Source organism: Mus caroli, unplaced genomic scaffold, assembly GCF_978045245.1.
Source record: "Mus caroli unplaced genomic scaffold, Mus_caroli_1 scaffold_14, whole genome shotgun sequence".
In the NCBI taxonomy this organism is placed as follows: domain Eukaryota; kingdom Metazoa; phylum Chordata; class Mammalia; order Rodentia; family Muridae; genus Mus; species Mus caroli.
In genome coordinates, this window is record NW_028227269.1 from 74,202,915 (window position 1) to 74,227,442 (window position 24,528).

Genomic DNA, 24,528 nt, shown 5'->3' on the forward strand with positions numbered 1-24,528 from the left:
ACCAAAACCCAAGATGAATACACAAAATTATCTTACTTAATAATACTTGACATGTGTATTTTCTCTTATCATGGATTAAAAGAACAAAACAGAAAACGAAAATTTTGAATGTCTAGCAAAGAATAGTTCTCATTGCCTTCAAATTATAGCTAAGCTAATTTGACTGAGTACTTTCTAATCAATATTCATGTGATTAGAATTGCCAGTGTGATGGCGCATCCCCCACTTATAATCCCAGACCTTTGGAGAAGCAGATTTCAAGATCAGCCTGAACTAAATAGTGTGAGTTCCAGGCCAGCCTGGGCTACAGGGGACCATGTGTCTATGGATAAACAAACAAGGATATTACACATGGTTATCTGCTAATACTCTTAAGGTTTTATAAGCTGCTCTAAGATCCCAAATATCCTTAAAATATTTCATTATAACTGCACAGCACCTCAAGAAAGTGAAAATAATTTTTAGGAAATTACCTTTAATTCCAGAACTCAGTAGGCAGAGGCAGGAGAATCTCTGAGTTCCAGGCCAGCCTGGTATACAGGAAAGCCAGGACTACACAAAGAAAGCCTTTCTTGAAAAACAGAACAAGACAAAAACAAACAAAAAACCTCCAACAAAACAAAGAATAAAATGCTAAAAACCAATTTTAAACTTTTTTCAAATCTTTGAGAAGCTGCAGAATGCTACAAATGTCCCTCACAACACTTGCACACTTGCATGTTTGAACACAAATGCACTTACTGAAGCTTATCTAAGGACTGCATAATCAATCCATTGAACACAACATAGCCATTGAATGTCTGTTGTATCCCAGAGATGGCAGAAATACATGAAAGAGTACCTCCCCCCTACCCCAATAGAGGTGATATCAGAGGAAAGATAATGAATTGTTTATTTTTGGTTCATTTTTAAGTATTAGGACGGAATCCCAGGGCCTTATGCATCCAAGCAAATGGTCTGCCACTGACCTTGTACCCAGCCCTACCTTGTTTTTCTGAGATGGGGTTTTATGGAGCCCAAGGCTGGCTTCCCACTTGTTATGTATTCAAGAACTCAAATTCCAAAAAAAGCCGGGCGTGGTGGCAAATGCCTTTAATCCCAGCACTTGGGAGGCAGAGGCAGGTGGATTTCTGAGTTTGAGGCCAGCCTGGTCTACAGAGTGAGCTCCAGGACAGCCAGGGCTACACAGAAAAACCCTGTCTTGAAAAAGGGAAAAAAAAAAAAAAAAGAACCCAAGTTCCTCATTCCCCTGCCTCCACTTCCTGGTGACTGGGATTACAGGCAAGGGCAACGACAATTATCTCAGAAATATACCAAATTTTAGAATTAATAAATTTTGTCTAGAAAGATGACTCAGTAGCTAAGAGCACTTGCTGTTTTAGCAGAAGACTCAAGTTCAATTCCCAGAACCCCCATAGCAGCTCCCAAGCACCTATAACTCCAGTAGGACCCTGAGACCTGGCCTCCATAGGCACTAGGCACACAGAAATGCACAGACAAACCACTGATACATGTTTTTTTTTTTTAAAAAGAGCAAAGGCTGGCCATGGTGGTACGTGCCTTAAATCCTAGCACTCAGAATGCAGGAACAGGCAGTGAGCTCTGTGAGGTCAGGCCAGCCTGGTCCACATAGTGAGTTCCAAGATAGCCAGGGCTGAGAGACCTTGTCTCAAAGTAAACAAATAAAATAAAATGTCAAAGCTATACAAGACTTAAAATCCTTTTCTTTCCCAGCACTCGGGAGGCAGAGGCAGGCGGATTTCTGAGTTCGAGGCCAGCCTGGTCTACAAAGTGAGTGCCAGGACAGCCAGGGCTACACAGAGAAACCCTGTCTCGAAAAACCAAAAAAAAAAAAAAAAAAAAAAAAAAAAATCCTTTTCTTAAAGAAAACTGTACAGGTACCTTAAGAAACAATCAGATTTGCTCTCGTGTGTCCCTAGCTGCAAGCCAGGAGTCAGCTTTCTAAATATCTATGCAAAACGCAGCAAGACTGAAATGGTGAGGGACACGGCTATGGTTCTTCAGGCTGTTGGGTGTGTAAGCCACAGAACCACGAAGCTCTGCATAAGGCAGCTCACACTCATAGGACACATGATGCTGATGCTGGACGGAGAATTCTAGATCTGGAGGAGGCAGGGGAAGGCCAACTGAAGATGAGCTATGGGATGGATGTTTACTTTCTCAAACGACTTTTGGACATCTCATTTCTCTTTGAATTTTTCCTCTGCTTGTTTCCATATAAGATCTGTAGAGTTCCAGCAGGCTTCATAGCAGAGCAAAGTCAGGAGTTGGGGCGTAGCCTGTGGTTCCAGTGCTTGGGAAGGAGAGAAAGGAACAGGAGCTCCAGGCTAGCCTGGGATACAGGAGACCCTGCCTCAAAATGGAATGAATCATAAATTTAAGAATTTGTTCAGTGTACCTCAAGGTGGTGGTGCACTCAAGAGGGAGAGGCCGGCTGAACTCTGTGAGTTCGTGGCCAGCCTGGATTATAGATTGAGTTCCAGGACATCCAGGGCTACACAGAAACTGTCTCAAACACCCCCCTCCCCACCCCACACCCCCAAAAAACCAGACATGTGAACAACAGGCAAACAGAAGAAAGATCTTTTCGGTATTGATCTTGGCTTTTATTTTAAAATACATTTAGCATAGAACTGTCATCAAACAAAAACAAACACAAAGAAATAGAATCTTTTCTAATTCTTTTTAAGTGACACACAAAAAATTAATAGCATAACAGACCCAAAGTGGGGGACCCTGTCTATAGCTCAACTCACAGAGCACATCTGTGGAGCAATCCCTGCTCTCCGCAGCTTCTGAGCTCCCTGCGTACCGATTCTTTTCTAAGCACCTTCCTTTCTTCTCCTGGCGGCCAAAGGGTCCAAATTCACTTGCTTAAAGTTGATCAGGTTCTTTGTGGGTCAGAACTACCAAGCCCCCAAGCTTTCAATGAGAATTATAAAAAATAAGAAGCTCAGAGACTTTCCTTGTCCAAAATAGAAACATTTTCCTTCTAAATAATCAGAGGTTATTGCACTAAAATCATTACCTCCACCTGATGTTCATTCGTATGGAAAATTAATTCTCTTCTTTACAAAAAAACCTCACCACAAATAAAGGTAATGTTAACCTAATTGCAATCACACTTCAAATATAAAGGCACAGACAGGAAAGAATAGCTGAACACTACACTCAAATTTACCACTGTAAAAATAATTAGTTGGGAAAAATAATAGAATCTTAGCTACGGATATTTCACGTTTGGATTTTATAATCTACCTTAGATTGCTAAAGAGTGGGGTATTAAAAGGTAATGGTGGGAAATCCAATCCTTTTCAAATGATTTAGAAAAATGGCTTGTGTACATAGAAAGGGTGTACACTGTCTCATCTATAAATTTCAGTGACGTTTCCACTCCCTGCAAGTATTTATTTGTACTATATACAATCAAGACAATGTACTTACATATATATACTGTTCCAATAACTTGCAACGCACAGAAAAATACTTACAAAAATGGAAATACTTATCCATTTAGCTTTCCAATAAATTAGTGAGAAAACTTAGCAATTCCACATTTCTTTCTAAAAAACAACTGGAGAGTTATGGGCCATCTACTTCTAATTCTGTTAGCTTGATATACATATATTTTAAAAATATTTGCCTGATGATGTGGCTTATGATAGAATTAGAGTGTCACTTTTATATCACAGTATACATGGTGTCTCTTAATTCAGGAAAAGAAAGGCACAGTTAGCAAGCAATAAAATTCAGTACCTGAATTGGTGTGACCAAAACAGTTGGGAAAAAAAATACATTCAACACAGTGTACAGAAATTTAAGAACGAAAAAAAAAAAATCTCAAACAGCAAACTTCCCCCAAAACTTGGTCCATTAGAAATGCCTCTCATGTTCAACATCATGGGTAAATGAAGGGAGCTGGCAGTGTGGGGAGAGACAGTAAATCAAGTGTGTGGTAGCATACAGATTTCTGTCTGCTAATTACCAACTCAACTAGGAAATGGCTCCCAGAGGAAAGAAACACTAAACCTATTTGTTAATAACAACATGCCTGCATTAATTCCAAAAACCTGGGCACAACTGCATATTGTTATTGATTTTTTTCAATACACCCACTGTTGTTAGGTAAACAATTGTATATATTGCACACCTTTGCACACCGTGTGCCTTAATATATGGTATATATAACTACAATTTGTAACAGCACAGAACTCCCCAAACATTTGGTGAACATTCTAAATGGGCGCGCCATTTCTCAGCACTGAGAGAGCTCAGCCCACGTAAAACAACATCTGGTGTGCAATGAGAGAATGCACTGGCTGCAGAATTGACTTCTTTAAGTCAAATTCTTGCAGAAGCCTCTGATCCAAGTTTTACCTAGAGAATAGCTTTAGATATAGCTGGTAGCCTCCTTTCTTATAACAAACAGTGTTCCTCCATCAAGAGATACCAATAAAGGAAAATATATAGGGGACCAAAAACGTGATGGAGAACCCGACCATCCCGTAGGTAATATACCGGTAGGGCAGCTCCACTTCCATGTGCTGCCTTGCTTGGCGGATGTCATGACACGGAATACTGAAGAGTTTACAGGCTAGAGGAATGGTGACCTTCTTCATGGTATCTCTTACGAGCAGTACAAGGAGCATCCCTAGGACGATCCGTAATATGGCTTTTCCAAACAGAGTTACAGTAAGAGGGGGGATAGCTAAGGGTAACGTGTGCAGAGAAGGTTCTAAGGATAGACCCAGGGTATAAGCAGCGTGTGAGCCACATGCAATCCCAGCACCACTTCCCAGAATCTCAGCCGTGTCTCCTCGGGATGTGCTCCAGGTGTCAAGGGTGAAAGAGAAGATGCCCAAAATTAAGTGAAGCCCGACGATGATGAGCGGGGCGTATTTGTAAGTTTGGTTGAAGTTGTCAATCAGGTCCACCAGTGGGTAGAAGATGATTAAGATTAAAATGGTATACAAGAATCCAGCAATGACATCCTAGAAAAGATACAGCGCAGTTAGTATCCTGCTCTTTTTGGTATAACTTTAAGCCTTACAAACCAACCATACCGACGTACTGGGACTTGGGCTGGGGCGGAAGCCTGGTAGTAAGGTATTTGCCTAGCATGCATGAAGCCTGGATTTGATTCCCGCACTGCAAAAATGAGGCATATTGCTACACACTTATAATCCCACCACTGGGGAAGTAGAGGCAGGAAAATTAGAGGTTCCAGGGTTACACAAAACACTGTCTAAACAAAGTAAAACAAAACAAAATGTTAAAAAATATATATTGCAGGGGGTGGGGGGAGCTGGAGAGCTGGCTCAGCAGTTAAGAGCACTGACTGCTCTTCCAAAGGTTCTGAGTTCAATTCCCAGCAACCACATGGTGGCTCACAACCATCCGTAGTGAGACCTGACAACCTCTTCTGGTGCGTCTGAAGACAGCTACAGTGTGCTTAGATGTAATAAAGAAATCTTAAAAAAAAAAAAAAGTGTGGGCCACCACAACCTGGCCAATAAAAAAAGATTTATTAATAAAAGACTGTTTTCACGTTTCTAGTTTTTCATTAATGTATAATGAATACATTATAATACATACATAATATATAATGTATGTATTATATAAATACATACATAATAATATATACATACATAATATATAATGTATGTAAATTTAGTCAGGTTCTGAACAATATGTTTGCTACCATGATGTTGACATGCAGAAGAAACATTGTATTTATTACTCATGAAGTTTATGTTTGGGGGTAAAACTGAAAGTAACAATATAAGCAAGAAAATATAAACATCCCAGTTTTAGATAGCTGTAAGTGATGTTAGCATGAAAATCAAAGTCTCTGTCTTCTAATGGCTCCCCCCCCTTTTTTTCTTTTTTTAAGAACTGTGAGTCAGAGGCTACTTTAGACCAAATAGAGAATTCTAAGCTACCACAGGGTCCATAGCAAGACCCTGTATCAGAAAAGCATCTCTAGAACAAACAAAGGGCTGGAGAGGTGGGTCAGTGGCCAAGTCAAGAGCACTTGTTGCCAGGCAGTGTAGGGCTGTATAGAGAAGCCCTGTTTTGAAAAAAAAAATGAATTTTGAAAGCTATGTTTGATAATGACTGGAAAAAACCCAGATATAGTAATCTTTATTTTGGGGGGGGGGGCCTAGGAAAAACAAGTAGAAAAGCCCATATTGAAAACAATTAACCAAGTACGCCAAGTGATAATGAAGCATTCCTATTTATTTATTCTAGCACATTATTAGAGTGCTCTTAATGCTAATGAAGATAACAACTTAGGCAGTGTTGCATCTGAGTATCTGTGAGCCGTCTGCGGGGTACACTCTACCGATAGCCCATGCTAGTTTCATACTTAACAGTGAAGACACCAGTTATGGTTTAAAAAATAAATCAAAACACAAGTAATTATTTTAAATACTAAAAGATATGAAAAGCACAAACTGAGGGGATATTATCAGATTCATAGTATTCATACTATAATTCTAGTACTCAGAAGACAGAGGCAGAAGTACCACAGGTTCAAAACCAGCATAGGTACATAGTACCTTGCATCAAAAACAAAATATCAACTGCTGAAATACAAACAAGCAATATTTTATTGAATAGTGCACAGAATTATTAATTGTAATACTTGAAAGTTGTACCAGGTGTTACTTTGAAAAGGAAAATTGCCAGGCGTGGTAGTACACAACTTTAGGGCCTTCACCTACTAAGCCATCTTGCTGGCCCTTGTAAATACTCTTATTTATAGTGTGTGTGTGTGTGTGTGTGTGTGTGAGAGAGAGAGAGAGAGAGAGTCCATGTGCACTACACTCATGTAGGAACCCTTGGAGATCACTAGGGAGCAAAAGACCCCCACGGAACTGGAGTTAGACAGTTGTGATTACATTGGTGCTGGGAATTGAACACCGGTTCTCTGTAAGAGGAAGAAGTGCTGAGCCATCTACCTAGCCCTACCTTGTAGCTGTTTTTAATGAGACAAATCATATATTCTTTGGGAGCAGATTTGTCATTGAATAAACAATTAGGGTTCCCTGGCATGGTAGTTGTGATGGTTTGTATATTCTTGGACCAGGGAGTGGCAACATCTGGAGGTGTGGCCTTGTTGGAATAGGTGTGACCTGGTTGGAATAGGTGTGTCACTGTGGGTGTGGGCTTAAGACTCTCACCCTAGTTGCCTGGAAGTCAGTCTTCCACTAGCAGCCTTTGGATGAAGACATAGAACTCTCAGCTCCTCCTGCATCATGCCTGCCTGGTTACTGCCATGCCCTCACCTTGATGATAATGGACTGAACCTCTGAACCTGTAAGCCAGCCCCAATTAAATGTTTTTTATAATACTTGCCTTGGTCATGGTATCTGTTCACAGCAGTAAAACCCTAACTAATACGGTAGTACAGGAAAATAATTTCAACTACTTGAGTGGATTAAGTAAGCTGAGGCAGGAGGACTGACTGTTCAAGGTCAGTTGTAGTTATAAGAGTTCAAGATCAGCATGGGCAACGTGGCTGGGATACTATCTCAGAAAAAAAAAGTCTTGGCATACAGGTAGCCCAGATATAGGTAAGGTCCCTATGTTTAATTCATGGTACTGAAATAAATAAAAGCAAAATAAAGTAAAATCAAATACATCAACAATCAGGCCTGCTCATTCAGGAATTGAAAAGCAGTATGTCAGGGCTAGAGAGATGGCTCAGCAGTTAAGAGAATGTATGTCCCTGCAGAGGACCCAAGTTTGTTGCCCAGCCTACGTAGGGTGGCTCATAACCACCCGTAACTCATGTTCCAGGGACCTGTCTCTGCAGGATCCTGCAGTCATATACATATACCCTCCCCACATATACATAAGGAAAATAAAATAAATTTTAAAAATAATAAAACTAATGTCAATACTGTGTTTACTCCAGGTGACTCAAGAATGGATGCAATCTAGTGTATAAAGAGTAAACTGAATTCAGCAGAAATATCTGATCAATCGCTAAACACCCCCGTGGTTCCTTTTGTTTTTTGAGATAGGGTTTCATTATGAACCCTGGCTGGTCTGTAACTCAGGGTACAGACCTGGATGGTATCAAATTCACAGTGATCTTCCTGTCTCTACTTCTTGAACACTGGGATTAAAAGCATGTGCTTGGCTTCTCTCTCTCTGTCTCTCTCTCTTTCTCTTTTTGTTTCTTTCTCTCTTTCAAAAACAGTGTTTTTGAGATCACATATTCAACAATCACTTATTCCTCTTGGAATGATAATAAACTTAAAGATAAAAGTACATTTTTCCTAAAAAATTATTGGCAATTCACTTTTCTTCCTTTCTTCACTTAAAAAAAAAAAAAAAAAAAAAAAAGGACAACCAGGGCTGGAGATATGTTCAGCTGATGGAGTACTTGCCTTGCATGTTCAGGACACAAAAAGTAAGATTAAAACCAGTCTAGATAGGCTGGAGAGTTGGCTCAACGGTTAAGACCACCGATTGCTCATCCAGAGGTCCTGAGTTCATTTCCCAGCAACTACATCTGTTCACAACCATCTGTAATGGGATCTGATGCCCTCTTCTGGTGTGTCTGAAGAGAGCAATGGTATACTCATATGCATAAAATAAATAAATAGGGCCGGTGAGATGGCTCAGTGGGTAAGAGCATCCGACTGCTCTTCCGAAGGTGCTGAGTTCAAATCCCAGCAACCACATGGAGGCTCACAACCATCCATAATGAGATCTGACTCCTTCTTTTGGAGTGTCTGAAGACAGCTACAGTGTACTTACATGTAATAAATAAATAAATGTTTTTTAAAAAGATAAATAAATCTTTAAAAAGAATTAAAAACAAAAAGAAACCAGTCTAGATGCCATGTGATCACGGGGAAGCAGAGGTAGGACGTCTCCGAGCTTGAGGGCAGCCAGGACTATAGACTGAGACCTAAACCAAACAAAACCTCACTCAAACAACAGCAGAATAGTGCAACCATCTGGTAGCCTTTCAGAGGTCACAGCACCAACTGTGGAGGTGGAAGGGGTCACAAGGCGGAGTGTTATCAGCAGCAGAGTTTGGTGATGTTAGACAGACAGCACGTAAAAATGTGTGGTCTGAGTATAAAACAGGAGGAGCGGTGAGAGTGATGCCAGTATTTCCACAGCCACGCAATCAGCTCACACCGCGTTCTACACATGGAGCACTGTCAGCACAGTCTAAGAATGGAGTCATGTGAGAATCCTGAGTGCTTGGGAGAAAACGCCAAGAAAACAACAGTCTTGTGACCTCAGTGTCTTCAGAGCTCAGAACGGCGTGCAGAATGTGCTCTCGTGCTCCTCCCAGGCGGAGGATTGGCGTGAGCCTTACCTCAGCTCTTGCTAGTCCTATGCCTCTGTGCAAAAACATGATTTTGTCCTGTGAAGCTTTTCCTTGTGATTATATAGAGCTTGCTCTCCAGAGAATGTTACTTGGGTGTCCCTTCTTAGCCCTCAGGGTATAAACTGTTAGCTATTACAGGAGACTTCAGTCTGCCTCGTTTTTTAGGCTTAGTTCTCCCAGATTCATGTCACCAACTAGAGCTGTAGGTAAAAAGGACATTCTAAAAATACTGAGGAGGAGGAAGAGGAGGACGATGACAACAACAACAACAACAATCTGTATGACCCATCAGGGAAAAATAAGATTTCATAAATTAGTTCACATTTTGTCATCTTTTTTTTTTCCTTTTTTTTTTTTGGTCCTTCATTTCTAAGCTAACAGGCAGTAAATCCCTAGGGCATCTTGTGAAATGCTGACGGCCGACAGATAAGGGATATTTGATCTAAGGAACCCATAGACCATTGTGGGATGACAGAAAGGTAAGAGGCCATTCCAGTTTAGGCCAAATGGGGGAAGGGGCACCTGGCCGCTCTAGAGAAGGAGAATGTGGGAGAGGTTGTGAGGAACACCAGGGACTCCCTGGGAGGAAAGACTGGCTCACTCTCTCCCATCCAGGAATGGCTTAGGAGAGGAGAAAGGCATCCAACCAAAGGCTATAGCATTCCCAAGGCTTCTGCCAATATCTCCAGCACTGGAGGGAAAGTGCGAGAAAGGCTGAGACACAGGCAGACCACAAATCATGATCCTGCCCTGATAGTTCCGCAAATGAGGAAGGCTGGATTTTTCTTTCAGGGCTCCCCGAGTCTATCAAAGGTAGTTTGCTTATCAGGAGCTAATACTCCATAAATCTCCCTTACCTTGTAAAACTTTTATGTAAATCTCTTAATCTCCCACACTTAGTAAAATCCTGGTTCACACAAAGCCCTTCCCCCATTCCTGGAACTTGATGGCCTGGAGGGACTGACCCCTTCCCCATTTCCTTCAGGTTCTTTAAACCAGTTCTTTGAAGACTAGCCACAGGGGTTATGGGTAGGGGAAGACACCACCTACAGCAAAGTAAAAACCGAGTGAGCTTGCTAACTGGCTTGGTTTCAGCACACCTTTGGGTTTTTTTTTTTGTTTTTGTTTTTGTTGTTTGGTTTTTTTTTTTTTTTTGTTTTTTGTTTTTTTTTTTTTTTTACAGAAAACAAGCTGCCTTCCCAGGCTACTCTTGATTTGCTCATGTGTTCCTTTGTATCGACAACAGGTCATACTAATCAATCGACTTAAATTTCTAAAAGTTTCTGCCAGTGTCAGGAAAAAAAATACATAGTTTATATTTTATAGGTATGTACACACACACACACACACACACACACACACACACACACAGTCTCCTTACCAGGATAGAATGCATTCCCATGTAGATTCTACTTAGACAAACTAGTGAACTCCAGCAGGGAATGAGAATCAGTCCGTAGATAAAAGGATACTAAAAGAGAGAGAGGGGAAAGTTAAGTTAGTCAGGTACAAACAAGCGACTAAACCATATCACTATGCTATCAAACCCTATCAAGAGCTCTATGCTTTCTCCTCTCCACTACCTAACAAGGATCGTACACAGCAAACAGTAACAGATACTTTTGCAAGCATGACTTAGGGGTTTTTAAATTATTATTATTATTTGTTTGTTTTTTGAGATGGGGTCTCTCTGTGTAGCCCTGGCTGTCCTGGAACTTGATCTCTACACCAGGCTGGCCTTGAACTCACAAAGATCCACTTGCCTCTGCCTCCTGAGTTCTGAGGTTAAAGGTGTGCAACACCACTGAAATTATGTGGTGTGTGTGTGTGTGTGCACTTTAACCAAGGTGCAGGAGCTCTGGAACACCATCCAAATCCAGTCTCTATAAGGACTGGGACTTCCCTGGGAACAAAGACTGGCTCATTCTTTCCCATCCAGGAACGGCTGCCAACTGCAATCTGCCCTGTGGTGGTTTCCCTCCCCATTGGAGGAATACTTTGTAATTAGTTTTCTACTTCTGCATTCTCCATTAAATTTCAAATGACAATCCCATTGAGGAAAACTTTGGTGGGACTGGAGCACGGTGATTGTACATGCCTGTAACTTTAGCAACAGGGAGACAGAGGCAGGAGGTCCACTATGAGTCTGAGGCCAACCTGGCCTACACGGTGACTTGCAGGACACCCAGAAACATATAAAGGGAAAAAGTACAAGCAGGCTGCTCTTGGAATTAGCAGTATCAGCGACAGAGCTGGCTTTGTGTCCTGTGGTTGGAGAGAAGAAAAACAGGACTGACTGGGAGCACAGTTAACGTGGACAGAACATGGTCTGGTGGTTTGTGTCTGATGGTTTCAAGGTCCTAAAAGAAACTGCAGACAGTGGTTGGAGAAGGGGAGCGAAAAGAAGGCTTGAGGCAGGGGTACTGCTGCAGTGAGAAACCAGCTTGGGCTTCATAGTGTGAGATCCTGTCCTTAAATTAAAAAGGGAGGCGGTAATAAAGTACAAATGAGTAAGTGTTCTACGCTATTTCCAAGTGCATACAAATACAGCCCAACAAATTATATGGTAGCCTAAATGATTTTTTTTCTTATGGCGCTATGGATGGATGGAACCCAGGGCTTTCCCATGCCAGGCACGCCTCAGCCTCTGACGCCGGGATCACAGGCGTGGTGAGCTAACTTCCTCTCCTAGGCACCCCCCTCTCCTAGGAACCTACCTCTCCTAGGCACCTCCCTCTCCTAGGCACCTCCCTCTCCTAGGCACCTCCCTCTCCTAGGAACCTCCCACTCCAAGGCACCCTCCTCTCCTAGGCAACCCCCTCTCCTAGGCACCTCCCTCTCCTAGGCAACCCCCTCTCCTGAATGCATTTGTTTGTTTGGTTGCTTTTGGTTTCATTCAGCCCAGGCTGGTCTCAAACTCACTGTGTAAGGACCAATAACCTTGAATTTGGTCCCCCTGCCTTTGCCTCACAAGTACTGGGATTACAGGCGTGAGTCAACAACCTGGTTTAGCTACTTTTAATCTCATAGCACTGTTAACTTTTTCATTCCGTGACCTTGATAAGAAGGAAACCCAAGTCAACATTTCCTTCAGTTATTCTACAAAATGGCTCTATTCAGCCTGATATGCTCCCCGACTGCCTATCACACATGATCAGAACTGTCTGGTACTCTGTGGCGCCTTCCATTCGTACGCATGGTTGGGGGAGCAAAAATAGCCATTAAAATGACTTGCAATTAAAGCAATTTCAAAAACTCTTTAAACTAATCTTTTGTTTTGTTTTGTTTTGAGACACTAAGGGATTGAACCAATAGCTGAATGCCATGGAGCACGCTATCGATGGATTACACTCTGGCCTTTTATGCACCATTTAATTTGTTCAGAATAACTGTATAATACGGGACAAACACCGACAGTAGAGGAAAAAAAATCCAGTTTGAATTCCTCTCACACAACCAGGCAATGGTAGCACAATTCAGACAGATTTCTCTTGCTAACGAAATCAAACTTGTAGTTCATGTGGAAAGCACGTCGGTATGTGAGAGATCATACACAATATACATGTTCATATACATACATACATACATACATCCACAATATACATATATACATGCATACACTATATACATCTATATACATACACAGTATGCATACATATACAATGACTAGGCAACTCTAGGAGTCTGTACTAAGCACAGCAATGTGGGTAAGGATTCACATATCAAAACTGTCAGGAGATGGCTTACATCACACAGTACTGTGAAGAGGCAGACACAGAGGGGCTTGGCAACTTTGTAGAGGAACAATGTCTACCACCTTCACCAGTCACATACACACATACACGGTGTCTACCACCTTCACCAGTCACATACACACATACACGGACATACTACCTTCCATTTACAAAATCCATGTCTTGGGAGTCTCAAACATGAACCACAAAAATCCGCTTAAATTGTCTTGGAAGAGAGAGGGGGGTTGGAGCAATGCCAGAGTATCTCGGAGAACCCCAGCGTGGAAGAGATAGCAGCTGTGTGCTGCTCGGGCCAGGATCCGCTCCTCCGCCTACTGAATTTGCGTCTTCACAGGTGCAGGAGACTTATTCATCCTTACCCTGACTATCTGACTCCGAGAAGAGAGCTACCAAAGAGTCGAGGTGGGGTTTACAGGGTTGTAAGCTAGGCTGATTCTCTTTCTGTTTCTTCAGCTGTGGGACCCTAGGGTGGCCACACAATACCCTTCCATTTCAGGTTCCAGCGGGGCGTGGTGGCGCATGCCTTTAATCTCAGCACTTGGGAGGCAGAGGCAAGTGGATCTCTGAGTTCCAGGCCAGCCTGGTCTACAGAGTGAGTCCCAGGACAGCCAGGGCTACACAGAGAAACCCTGTCTCAAAAAAAAAAATCTATTTCAGGTTCCTCCTATCTAAAAGGAGGTAATTAGTATTTAGGGCAGTAATAAGCCTGCAGTGTAAAAAACCATCATCTTCTTGAGAAGCTGAGGCGGGAAGATTGGTAGTCAAAGTAAGTGTGGTCCACATAGTAAGGAAATTACCAAGAACTTGTCTTAAAAAGGAGGTCACCGTGGTAGAGCGCTTGTGGAGCCACAGGGCACTTGTGGAGCACATGTGGGCCCGGCTCAGTCTCACAGCACTGTGTATGAATTAAAGAGTGGAATGACATGATTCAGCCATGGTTCCTCAGAGACATAACCTAGAGAGCATGTCTGTACATTATATGAAGAAATTTACACCGAGGAGCTAACTCATGCCATCGTGGAGGCTCACAAGAGCCAAACCCTCAGGCTGAAGATCCAGGGAAGGACGTAGGTGTAGCTCAAATCTCTCTCCTGGGGCAAGCCTTGTCTACCCAAGGTCACTGCATGGACAGATGTAGAGAACTGACTCCCACCAAGTTGTCCTCTGACTCCCACAGACCAAATAAATAAATAAATAAATAAATAAATACTTAAAAAGTGGTGAACCCCTTCATTCCCAGCACTTGAAAGCACAGCCAGATGGATCTGAGCTCAAGGCCTGGTCTACAGATCAGGGCTACTCAGAAAAACCCTGTCTCAAAAAATAAATAAATTAATTAAATAATTTCTTTTTTTAAAAAAAAAAGAAATTTATTTTTTCCAACCTTAAATTTGCTTTTTTTTCTCTATTTTTTGTTCTTTTCACTTTGACTTGTCTATGTAAAAAATGTCTTTTTTCTTCTCAAGGGTAGCTTCTTCAAGGACTAATATTCACTAATAGTAGGCATATGGTGGCCTAGCAAAACTGACATATGAAACTAAGTTGTACCCACTTCCTAAAACATTTGCTTACACAAATGGCGATGCCCTCGGGCAGCTGGACCCTGTCCCCCCTCCCTTTTTTTCACTGCCTTTACTTAGAGTCTTTTAAAACTAGCCAGTCTTTAGACTGTGGGGTGAGAGTCCAGCCAATAGGGAAACATCATCACCACCTGCCTTGAAATAAAAGCCAAGAGAAGTTGGCCTAGCCCGGGCAAGCCCTTGATCCCAGCACTGAGCAGAGCTGGGCTCTGAGTTTACAACAGCTGTGAGTTCCCGACCAGACAGAGCTACATAGTAAGACTTTGTTTCAAAGAAACCAAAACGGAACAAAACCAAGCGAACTTCCTGCCCCACACTTTCCTTTTGTTTGTGATTCTTTATGTGATACTCAGAATATTTACTTCCAACACCTAGAAATTAAGCATAATTCTTTAGTTGGGCATGATGGCGCTCTTTAATCACAGTACTCAGAAGAGGCAGGCGGATCTCTGAGTTCAAGGCTAGCCTGGTCTACTACAAAATAAGTTCCAGGACAGCCAGGGCTACACAGAGAAATGCTGTCTGGAAAAACCATGTGTGTGTGTGTGTGTGTGTGTGTGTAATCTGCTTTAGTGAAAGTTTACTGGAAATAAAGATGCTAATTTTACCTAATAAAAAAATCTGCATGTGGCGTCCTAGCAAAAATGACATAATGAAACTAAGCATCACACATATTAAGCAAAGCAACAAGCATAAGTTATGATGTGGTCTTAATTATATTAGATACAAAATAACGAACTGATATACTGCGGTCCCAATGGTTTCCAAATGATAAGGAGACACACATGTCAGCCCTTCCCATTTCTCAGTCTCTGCAAAGTGTGAGTTTTCAGTGCGTGTGGCTTCTCCAGAACACTCGCTCTCTTACTTTCACTTCTGGCTTTGTCTAAGGCATATTCTTTCCTAAGGTACTGTCTCATCTTACAGTGCTGGGCAGACCTATGGTATGGCCCTAGAGGCACGCACACCGACTCCTCTGACCATCAATATTTGAGTTTAGTGAGGACACTTGGCCCTGAGCAGGCAGATCCAGCAGCTCAGGGCTGTCTGAACTTGTAAATAATGCAGATGAAGCAGGCACATGCATGCCCAGACACAGGAGACACAGGAGAGAGGGCTGTATGGAGGCATACAGTGTGCTTTGAGGCAGGCTTGTTCCACAGTCTAGCCCCCAAACCCCAGCACCTCCTTGTACTTGGTTTCTACAAAATGCTCCTGATATTCCTACAGATCAACTTCCTCTTTTTGCTTAACCTAGTCTAGTCAAGATGCATTTTTTTGAGAACCCTGCTTGCAAATACCACAAGGTTCATATACCTCAGACGCCTGTCCTTCCTCCCTTCCTTCTCTCTGCACCCCTCCCTTTTTTTTTTTTTTTTTTTTTTTTTAGTTTTTGGTTTTTGGTTTTTTCGAAACAGGGTTTCTCTATGTAGCCCTGGCTGTCCTGGAACTCACTCTGTAGACCTGGCTGGCCTCAAACTCAGAAATCCACCTGCCTCTGCTTCCTAAGTGCTGGGATTAAAGACATGTGCCACCACTGCCCCGCTAAAAGGGACTTCTCTTATGCATCCCTTATACCTAGGCTAGCATCAAATTCAAAATATCAGCCAGCTTCTGCCTCTTGAGTGCTAGGTTTAAAGAAGTACATGCCTATCTCACCTTAAATGTTTCTAAGATATTTTCTTTTTTAAAAAATTACTTATTTGTATATTCAAGAGACAGCATTTGTCTGTGTGGGTGTCTGTGTCTATATGAGAATGTGGAAAGCAGAAGTGGGTGTCATTATCCTCTGCCTATTCTTTGAGGCAGGGTCTCTCTCTGGACCTGGGGCTCGTGTTTTCCTCAGTGAAGGTGGAAGCCAGCCAGTCTCAGCTTCCTCCAGATTGAGGTTGCAGGTATGCTCAGGACATCCAGGCTATTATATGAGTTCTAGGATCCAAACTGTGCAGCAAGCGAGGGCTCTTAAGCGCTGAACCATCTCTGCAGTTCCCTAAGATTTTCTTTAAATGTTGATTTGTGTGTCTACGTTTCCCTCTGCATGTATGTGTGTGTGCACATCTACATGTGGAGGCCAGAGGACAACCTTGGACGTTATTCTTCTAGAGAACCACTACATTTTGTTGAGATAGATCTCACACTGACCCGTCATTCACCAAGGGAACTACAGGCTGCCCAGGGAGTCCCAGGGATAGACTTGCCTGTCTTCCCAGTGTTAGAATTACAGCTTGCAGCCGGGCGTGGTGGCGCACGCCTTTAATCCCAGCACTTGGGAGGCAGAGGCAGGTGGATTTCTGAGTTCGAGGCCAGCCTGGTCTACAAAGTGAGTGCCAGGACAGCCAGGGCTACACAGAGAAACCCTGTCTCGAAAAAAACCAAAAAAAAAAAAAAAAAAGAATTACAGCTTGCACCATCGTGCCTGGCATGGTGTCTGTTTTTTAAGGTTTACTTTTAATTATATGTTCTATGTGAGAGTGTATGCACATGCCTACCAGTACACTTGAGAGCCAGGAGAAGGCAGCACCAGACCCCCTGGAGCTGGAGTTACAGGTGGTGGTGGACTACCCGTGGCAGGAGCTTGGGTCTTCTGCTAGAGCAGTGTTGGCTCTTGACTGCTGGGCCATATTTCAAGCCCCTGCATGTGGCTTTGACAGGCACTGAGTCCTTAAATGTTGGTATCTTATGAGGTATTTTGCTGGACCTCAAATTTTCTTTGTGTGTTCTCTTTGAGGACAATATTCCATTCTCACGATTCTACTTGGCAGTTACGTGCTGGCACCAAATCTGTACTCATCTTTCATGGAGAGAACTGCCTCCTTCGTCATTACAGGTACCAAAGGTACCAGCTCCTTGGTGACCCTGCACATTTAATACAAGATGCTTCTAATACACACACACACACACACACACACACACACACACACATATCTTCTTTACAAATTATACTTCCCAAACCAGACATTTGGACATAATCTTTTCTCTTTTTTTTCCTCCTTAATGACAGATCCAATAAGTCATCAAGACTTGTCAATTCTACCTTTAAAAACTGAAATTTGGGCTGGAGAGATGGCTCAGAGGGTACGAGCACTGACTGTTCTTCCAAAAATCCTGAGTTTAAATCCCAGCAATCACATGGTGGCTCACAACTCCATAATGAGATCTCATGCCCTTTTTTGGTGCATCTGAAGTCAGCTACAGTGTACTTATGTAAAATAATAAATAAATCTTTTTTTTTTTAAAGATTTATTTATTTATTTATTATATGTAAGTACACTGTAGCTGTCTTCAGACACACCAGAAGAGGGCATCAGATCTCATTACGGGTGGTTGTGAGCCACCATGTGGTTGCTGGGATTTGAACTTCGGACCTTTGGAAGAGCAGTCGGGTGCTCTTACCCACTGAGCCATCTCACCAGCCCAATAAATAAATCTTTGGGCTGGAGCAAGCAAGAACTGAGTGAGCGGAGTTGACTGGAGTGAGCAGAGGTCCTAAAAATTCAATTCCCAACAACCACATGAAGACTCACAACCATCTGTACAGATACAGTGTACTCACATACATAAAATAAATCTTAAAAAGAATGAAATTTGCTAGTATACATCTTTAATACCAGCAAAGACAAAGGCAGGCAGAGCTCTGAAAGAGTTCCAAAGCCAGTTTGTGACAAACAATGAGACCTTGTCTCAAAAGTAAATAAATCTATCAAATTCAAGATAAGCTTAGTGAGGCCTGGTGACAATGGCACACGACCTTAGTCCCAGCACTCAGCAGGCAGAGGCAGGAATTTTAGGCCAACCTGGTCTACAAAGTACATTCCAGGATAACCAGGGCTATACAAAGAAACCCTGTCACAATAAAATAAAATAAAATAAAATAAAATAAAATAAAATAAAATATAGTACGGGGGGGGGGGGGGGGGAGTCTATTCATGCTTCCTAAACAGCACAGTCCATTTCCTTGAAACCAGTGAACTTTTATATCTAGAAGCAGCACCAAGAGAAACAAAAATGCAACATTAAAAGGATGGGATCAGTTCCTCTAAGTTTTAGCAACAAACGAAAGTTTGAGATTCATGTAATTTTCCTGCCATAAAATATTCTTTTGGCTTTTTGTCAATGCTTTAAACATGTAAAATCCAACCATACTTCATGGGGCATTAAAAACAAGACAGCAAACTGGGGTATGGTACAAAATCCATGCTTAAGCACACGAGTAGCTGGGTTCAGTCTCAGATACCACTCAAAACCAAAATACAACAGGACAAAGCCAGGCAGCAGGCCACAGTGTGCTAGAGAGAGCTGACAGGGAGACAGACTCCTATTGCCTCTCCCTTGAGCTGGCAAAATCATCTCTGTGAACTGCTCTCCCTGTCCCCAGTGATCTAGAACTTTCCCTGGGCTACAGACAGAAGCCTTTCCTGAAGAGCCATCTCGATAGAACAACCATATTTGTTTTCTCACATCCACGTATGCCATGTGGCATAGAAACTATGACAAATTAACATGTTTTTATTTGTTGAGACAATTGTCATCTTCATTAAAGCTCTTTACTCAATGGGAGAATAAAAATATATACTTATAATAAAAGAAATACCACTACTGTTATTCCCAGTTGATAAAATTTCCTATATAAGGACCATGTAGGAATTGCTGTACAAATTATTAAATAAACAGAAAGCTCAACAAGGATATCTTAGGTCAGCTCAATGTATAAAATAATCTGTCGCATTTTTATATCATGATAGTAACAACAATGTAAAGTAACTGGAAATCAACCTCGGTGCTTAACCTCCATGAAGAAAACCCTGCTGTTTACTTGGGAACGACTAGAAAAAACAATGAGTGCATGCACCATAGTCATAGCTCAGAAGATTAACTACTGTAAAGCTATCAATCCTCTCTATCAGTTAACAGACAATTTCATTGCAACTTCAATAAAGCTCACAGTTTTTCAAGGCCTTAAAGAGCTGACTTTAAAATGTATACTGAGAGTTGGGTGTGGTGGCACAGATGTGTAATCCCAACTACATGGGAGGGTGAGACAGAAGGATTCCAAACTGGAGTTCAGCCAAGCTATAAAGTGGGTTCAAGGCTAACCTGGGCAATTTAGAAGACCCTGTCTCAAAATGAAAAATGGTTAGATCTAAAACCACACACACACACACCACTAAATGGACACAGCCAAAACCCTGGGTTTCAACATTCACCATCATGGAACAAAATAAACTAAAAGCAAAGATTCAAAGTAGCCATTACAACCTCATAGGTAGACACTTTAGGTGAACAGGCATGAAGATTGGTCTAAAACAGTGAGAGGAAGTGCAAGAACACAGAGTAGACAAGCACACCAATGATACACCTGGGAACCTAGTCAGAGCCACACTCATCAAGGAACCTGATGCACGGTAGAAGTGGCATTACAAATACATGAAAAAAAATTATAAGACAAACTACTCAAAATTGATAATAAGAGCAGTTAATTATCTATGTGGAAGAAGTTATACCAGATTCACTTCTCAAAAATAAAACTAATGAAAGGTGAATAAGTGCTTCCATTTGTAGCTATACATTCTCTTTGCAATTAAATAGTTTAATTCCTAGAACCAATAATGAAAATAATGCTGATTTTATTTTTTTAAAGATTTATTTTAAACACACTGTAGCTGTCTTCAGACACACCAGAAGACAGCATCCGATCTCATTACAGATGGTTGTGAGCCACCATGTGGTTGCTGGGAATTGAACTCATGCCCTCTGGAGAGCAGTCAGTGCTCTTAACCGCTAAGCCATCTCTCCAGCCCTGATTCTATTTTTTAAAATATTTTTATTATGTTTATCTGGGGCCGGGGTGGGGGGGCAGTGCCCTGATCATCCATTGGGACCAGAGAGATGGCTCAGCAATGAAGAGAACTAGCTAGCTGCTCCAGCAGAGGGCCTGCATCTCAATCACAGGGTTCAGATAAACCTAACTCCAGGGAATCTGATGCTCCTTTCTGATCACCAATGGGCACCTGAGTACACACTTGTATACACAAACACACACACACACACATACATATACATGGACCCACACATGTGTATACACACACATACTAACACACATAAACACAAATAAAATAAATCCTTTTAAGAAGTAAAATAGAAGTATGCCAACCCAAGCATACCGAGACATACCTGCCTGTAATCACAGCACTTGGGAGGCTAATAAAAAAAGATTACAGGTTTAGGAGTGGCCTCCTCTATACTGAATTCCAGGCCAGCTAGACTACACAATCAACACTATACAATCAACCAATTAATCAGTAAACAAACAAAAACCCAAATGGCCACCAACTGATGGAGAAAAAAAATGCATATAATGAAACTCTAGTCACCAATAAAAAAGAACCAAGTCCTGGGCATATACTACAACATGATCTTTAATAGGCTGCTGGGGAAGTAAACTATATATATAAAAAAATGTATGCCCATGTATGAAACTGTTAAAAGAATTTAAAATGCTAAGTGAATGCCAGGTGGTGTTGGCACATGCCTTTAATCCCAGCACCTGGGAGGTAGGGGAATCTCTGAGAGTTCTAGACCAGCCTGGTCTACAGAGTGACAGAGTGAGGAGTTCCAGGACAGCCAGGGCTACACAGAGAAACTCTGTCTTGAAACCCCCCCCCCAAAAAAAAGAAAAAGTAAAAAGAAAAAAAGCTAAGTGAAAAAAAAAAATCCTGTTAAACAGCCTTGATAGTGCACAGTTCCTCCAGTATGGAATGTTCACAATAGGAAAAATCTATATACATAAAGTGGGTTGATGGTTGCCTTAGAGATCTGTTTAAGACTAGATGACTTCTATCACCCTGCCTGGCTGCAATCTCAAAGCCTGTATGATTTGCAAATGTTGAATTAAATACAGGAGGTTGTGTATAATTCCTGTTTGAGGCCAGCCTGAGCTACGTAGTGAGTTCCAAGCCAGTCAGAGTTACGGTGAGGTCCTGCCTAAAAACCAAACAAACAAAAACTAGATTACAAGCTTAGTCTGATTATTCAAGTGGCCTTGAAATGTTAAAATATTGATAGCTACACCCCATAAACAATTCAGCAGAACTATTTTCAGACTTCCTGTTAGAGTGTGTCCTGAATAACTGAAGAGCAGAACCAACTCACTCTCTCTCTCTCACTCTCTCTCTCCCTCTCCTTTGCCCCCTCCCGCAGTGTTAGCAGCAGCCCATCAGAGAGGAGACAGTAGAAAGTCTCCCATCAGTAAGACAAACAGCAGCACACAGCCACAGTAAACAGCATGCCAAACACATTGACAATCTCACTTTCTGGAATAATTAGATCAGATGGGAATTTTTAGATATGTTTTTTTTTTCACCCCAAACAGGCAACACTGTTTTTACAATCCAAATGTGACCATGTATCACCAGGGGTTAAATAAGAAAAGAACTTTCTATCTTAGTCTCCCCTCCTAATTCCGTCATTCTTCCTGGGTCCATGCCTGATTTCTGTTACTATAAAACAGATGAACTGCACAGTAGAGGGGGGCTGGGATGATACCAGCAACATTTACCCATACTGAAACTCAACGTGGGTTAAGTAAGCCTATAATGGAGTTTTACAACACAGTTGGCATTTCTCAATCTTGTGCAATGAAAGGGAGTTAAAAAAAAAATGAGTTTTCCTAGATTCTCCAAAACAATGCACTTTATTCTTAAGAGACTGGTCCGAAAGACTAACAAATCATACAATTTAAGATAGATAAAGCAAGACCAGTGGACAAAGATATTTTGCTTCTGTGTGAAAGATAATTAAATTGTAAACTCAAGTATCACTTGCAAACAAACCCTAGGAAGCTCAAATTAGGGACACCCCAAGACGCAGGCAAATTAAAAAATGATTACCATTAAAAACTCTTAATGGACAAATTGCCCCTGATGTCAAACGCCATTATAACCAATCCGGCGCCTCGGAAGGCAAAGCCTATAACTGCAGGGTTACAGTTACCGCCATAGTAACAGTGTAGCAACTAACAACTGGCTCTCCAGACCAGAGACAGAAGTGAAGTCAAGTGTCTTAACAGACCTGCAGTCAATCTTTTACGATGAACTCATCTAGATTCTGTTCCTTTACCTTTCGGCTTTTTTCTTAACTGTCGTCGCTTTAGTGCTTGGAATGTGCCTGAGTCGAAATTATACTACTGTTTTGAAAACACTCTTTAATTTTACATTGTAAACACCATGTATTGCAGTGAAACTGGGTCTCAGTTACCAAGTGTTTCATTTTAAGGACACTGAATCACCACTGTGCATCAGACGAACTAAGTTTAAAAACTCAGTCTAAGCTCAAGGATTAAATGCATGAAAAGTGTTTCGGGGGGGGGGGGGGGCGTCTAAGAAACTATACCCAACTGTATTAAAATACAGTTTAGTGGTTAAGAACCGTCATCAGTTAATTTTCTAGAACTCTGACAGGACCTGCGTGGGTACTGTGAGAACTTGTGGGTTGGGGTTTTGGACTGGAAGAGGCAAATTTTTAAAAAAGGAGGAAAAAAAAAAGTTCAGAAAGCACTGGAAACTCGACCGTGGAGCTGAGGGGCACAGCGTACCTGCCAGCGGCCATAGGTGAGCAGGAACATGGCGATGGGGATGGCGGTGCCTGACATGGCATGCGTGGAGGGCATGCTGTATTCCGAGTTGTAGAAGACCTCCAGCTTGATGACAGGCGGCGAGGCCGGCCGCGGCCAGCGGATGATGTCCTTGGTGCACTGGCCCAGGTACATGACCAGCACCCAGATGATCACCAGCCTCCGGCCCACAAAGGGGTCGAGATTCCAGATCCAGAAGGGGAAGAATAGGATGTAGAAGAGCTCGTTGCCCAGTTCCGTGCCTAAGCAGAACAGGTAGTAGAGCGGCAAGTTGCTCACTTTGACCAGCTCGCCCTCCTCGCCCGTCAACGAGTTGCGGCGCTGAGAGCCCGCGCGGCGGGGCCCGGTCGGGCCCGGCTCGGCCGCCAGCCCGTTGCGCACGCCGTTCGGGGCACCGCAGCAGTCGGGCTTGGCGGGGCTGTCCTCAGCGCCCGGCTGCCGTCCCCGTCGCCGGGGTTCTCTCGGGGCTCCGCGAACCTCGGTCTCTGCATCCTCGTCCGCCGCCGGGCTGCTGAGCGGCACCTCCACCCCACACAGACGCTGGAAGCTCGCCACCCGCTGCGGCTCCTGCAGACGGCTGGCCAGCAGAGCCAGCCGCTGCCCCAGGGACATGGTCGCGGGCCACTCGGGAATTGATCCGGCCACGCGCTCCTCGCCAGCCACAGCCGCCACGGTGCCTAGCTCGACTCGCTCGAGGCTGCCGGCGACCGCGCCAACAGGCCGCAGCGGCCGCCGCGCGCGCCCTGCGCCCCGCGCGCCCCTCCCCTGGCGCGCTCACGGAAGCCCGCGCCGCGCGCGCAGCCCGGAGCTGTCGCCGAAGCCCCGCCTCCCAGTGCTCCCGGTTGCTGTGCGAAGAACAGTGCGGGTCTAGGCAGGGCTGGTGACCCAGGAGCCGCCCACGGCTTTTATTAGCCTGGAATCAATTGGGGCGTGATGAATGGAGGCAAAGTAACCGCCGCGAAACCGGAATCGTCCGACTCACGCCATTAATTAGCAACTAATTTCAGAGCTGTCTCGGATGGTTGATGTCCGGAAAGCCACGTGCCAATTGACCAGCAGTGACAAGATTAGAAAGCCGTAGATAATCCAGGACAGAGCCTGGGTATGTGATCGCTGACACAGCTGTGGTCTGCAAGGGAAAAGCCAGTCACCTACAAAGTCAAATCTGGCTGTCACTCATCA

The 24,528-nt window shown here is 42.9% G+C and overlaps 1 protein-coding gene across 1 annotated transcript; it reads right to left on the reverse strand.

Moving 5' to 3' along the window:
- Positions 1-2,590: 2,590 nt before the first annotated feature.
- On the reverse strand, positions 2,591-24,108 carry Sgpp1 (sphingosine-1-phosphate phosphatase 1). Its single transcript, XM_021179546.2, has 3 exons — positions 23,308-24,108; positions 10,764-10,853; positions 2,591-5,012 (listed from the first exon to the last, which is right to left on the reverse strand). The coding sequence occupies exons 1-3, from the start codon at positions 23,956-23,958 to the stop codon at positions 4,461-4,463; spliced, it is 1,293 nt and encodes a 430-aa protein (XP_021035205.1). The 5' UTR covers positions 23,959-24,108; the 3' UTR covers positions 2,591-4,460.
- Positions 24,109-24,528: the final 420 nt, after the last annotated feature.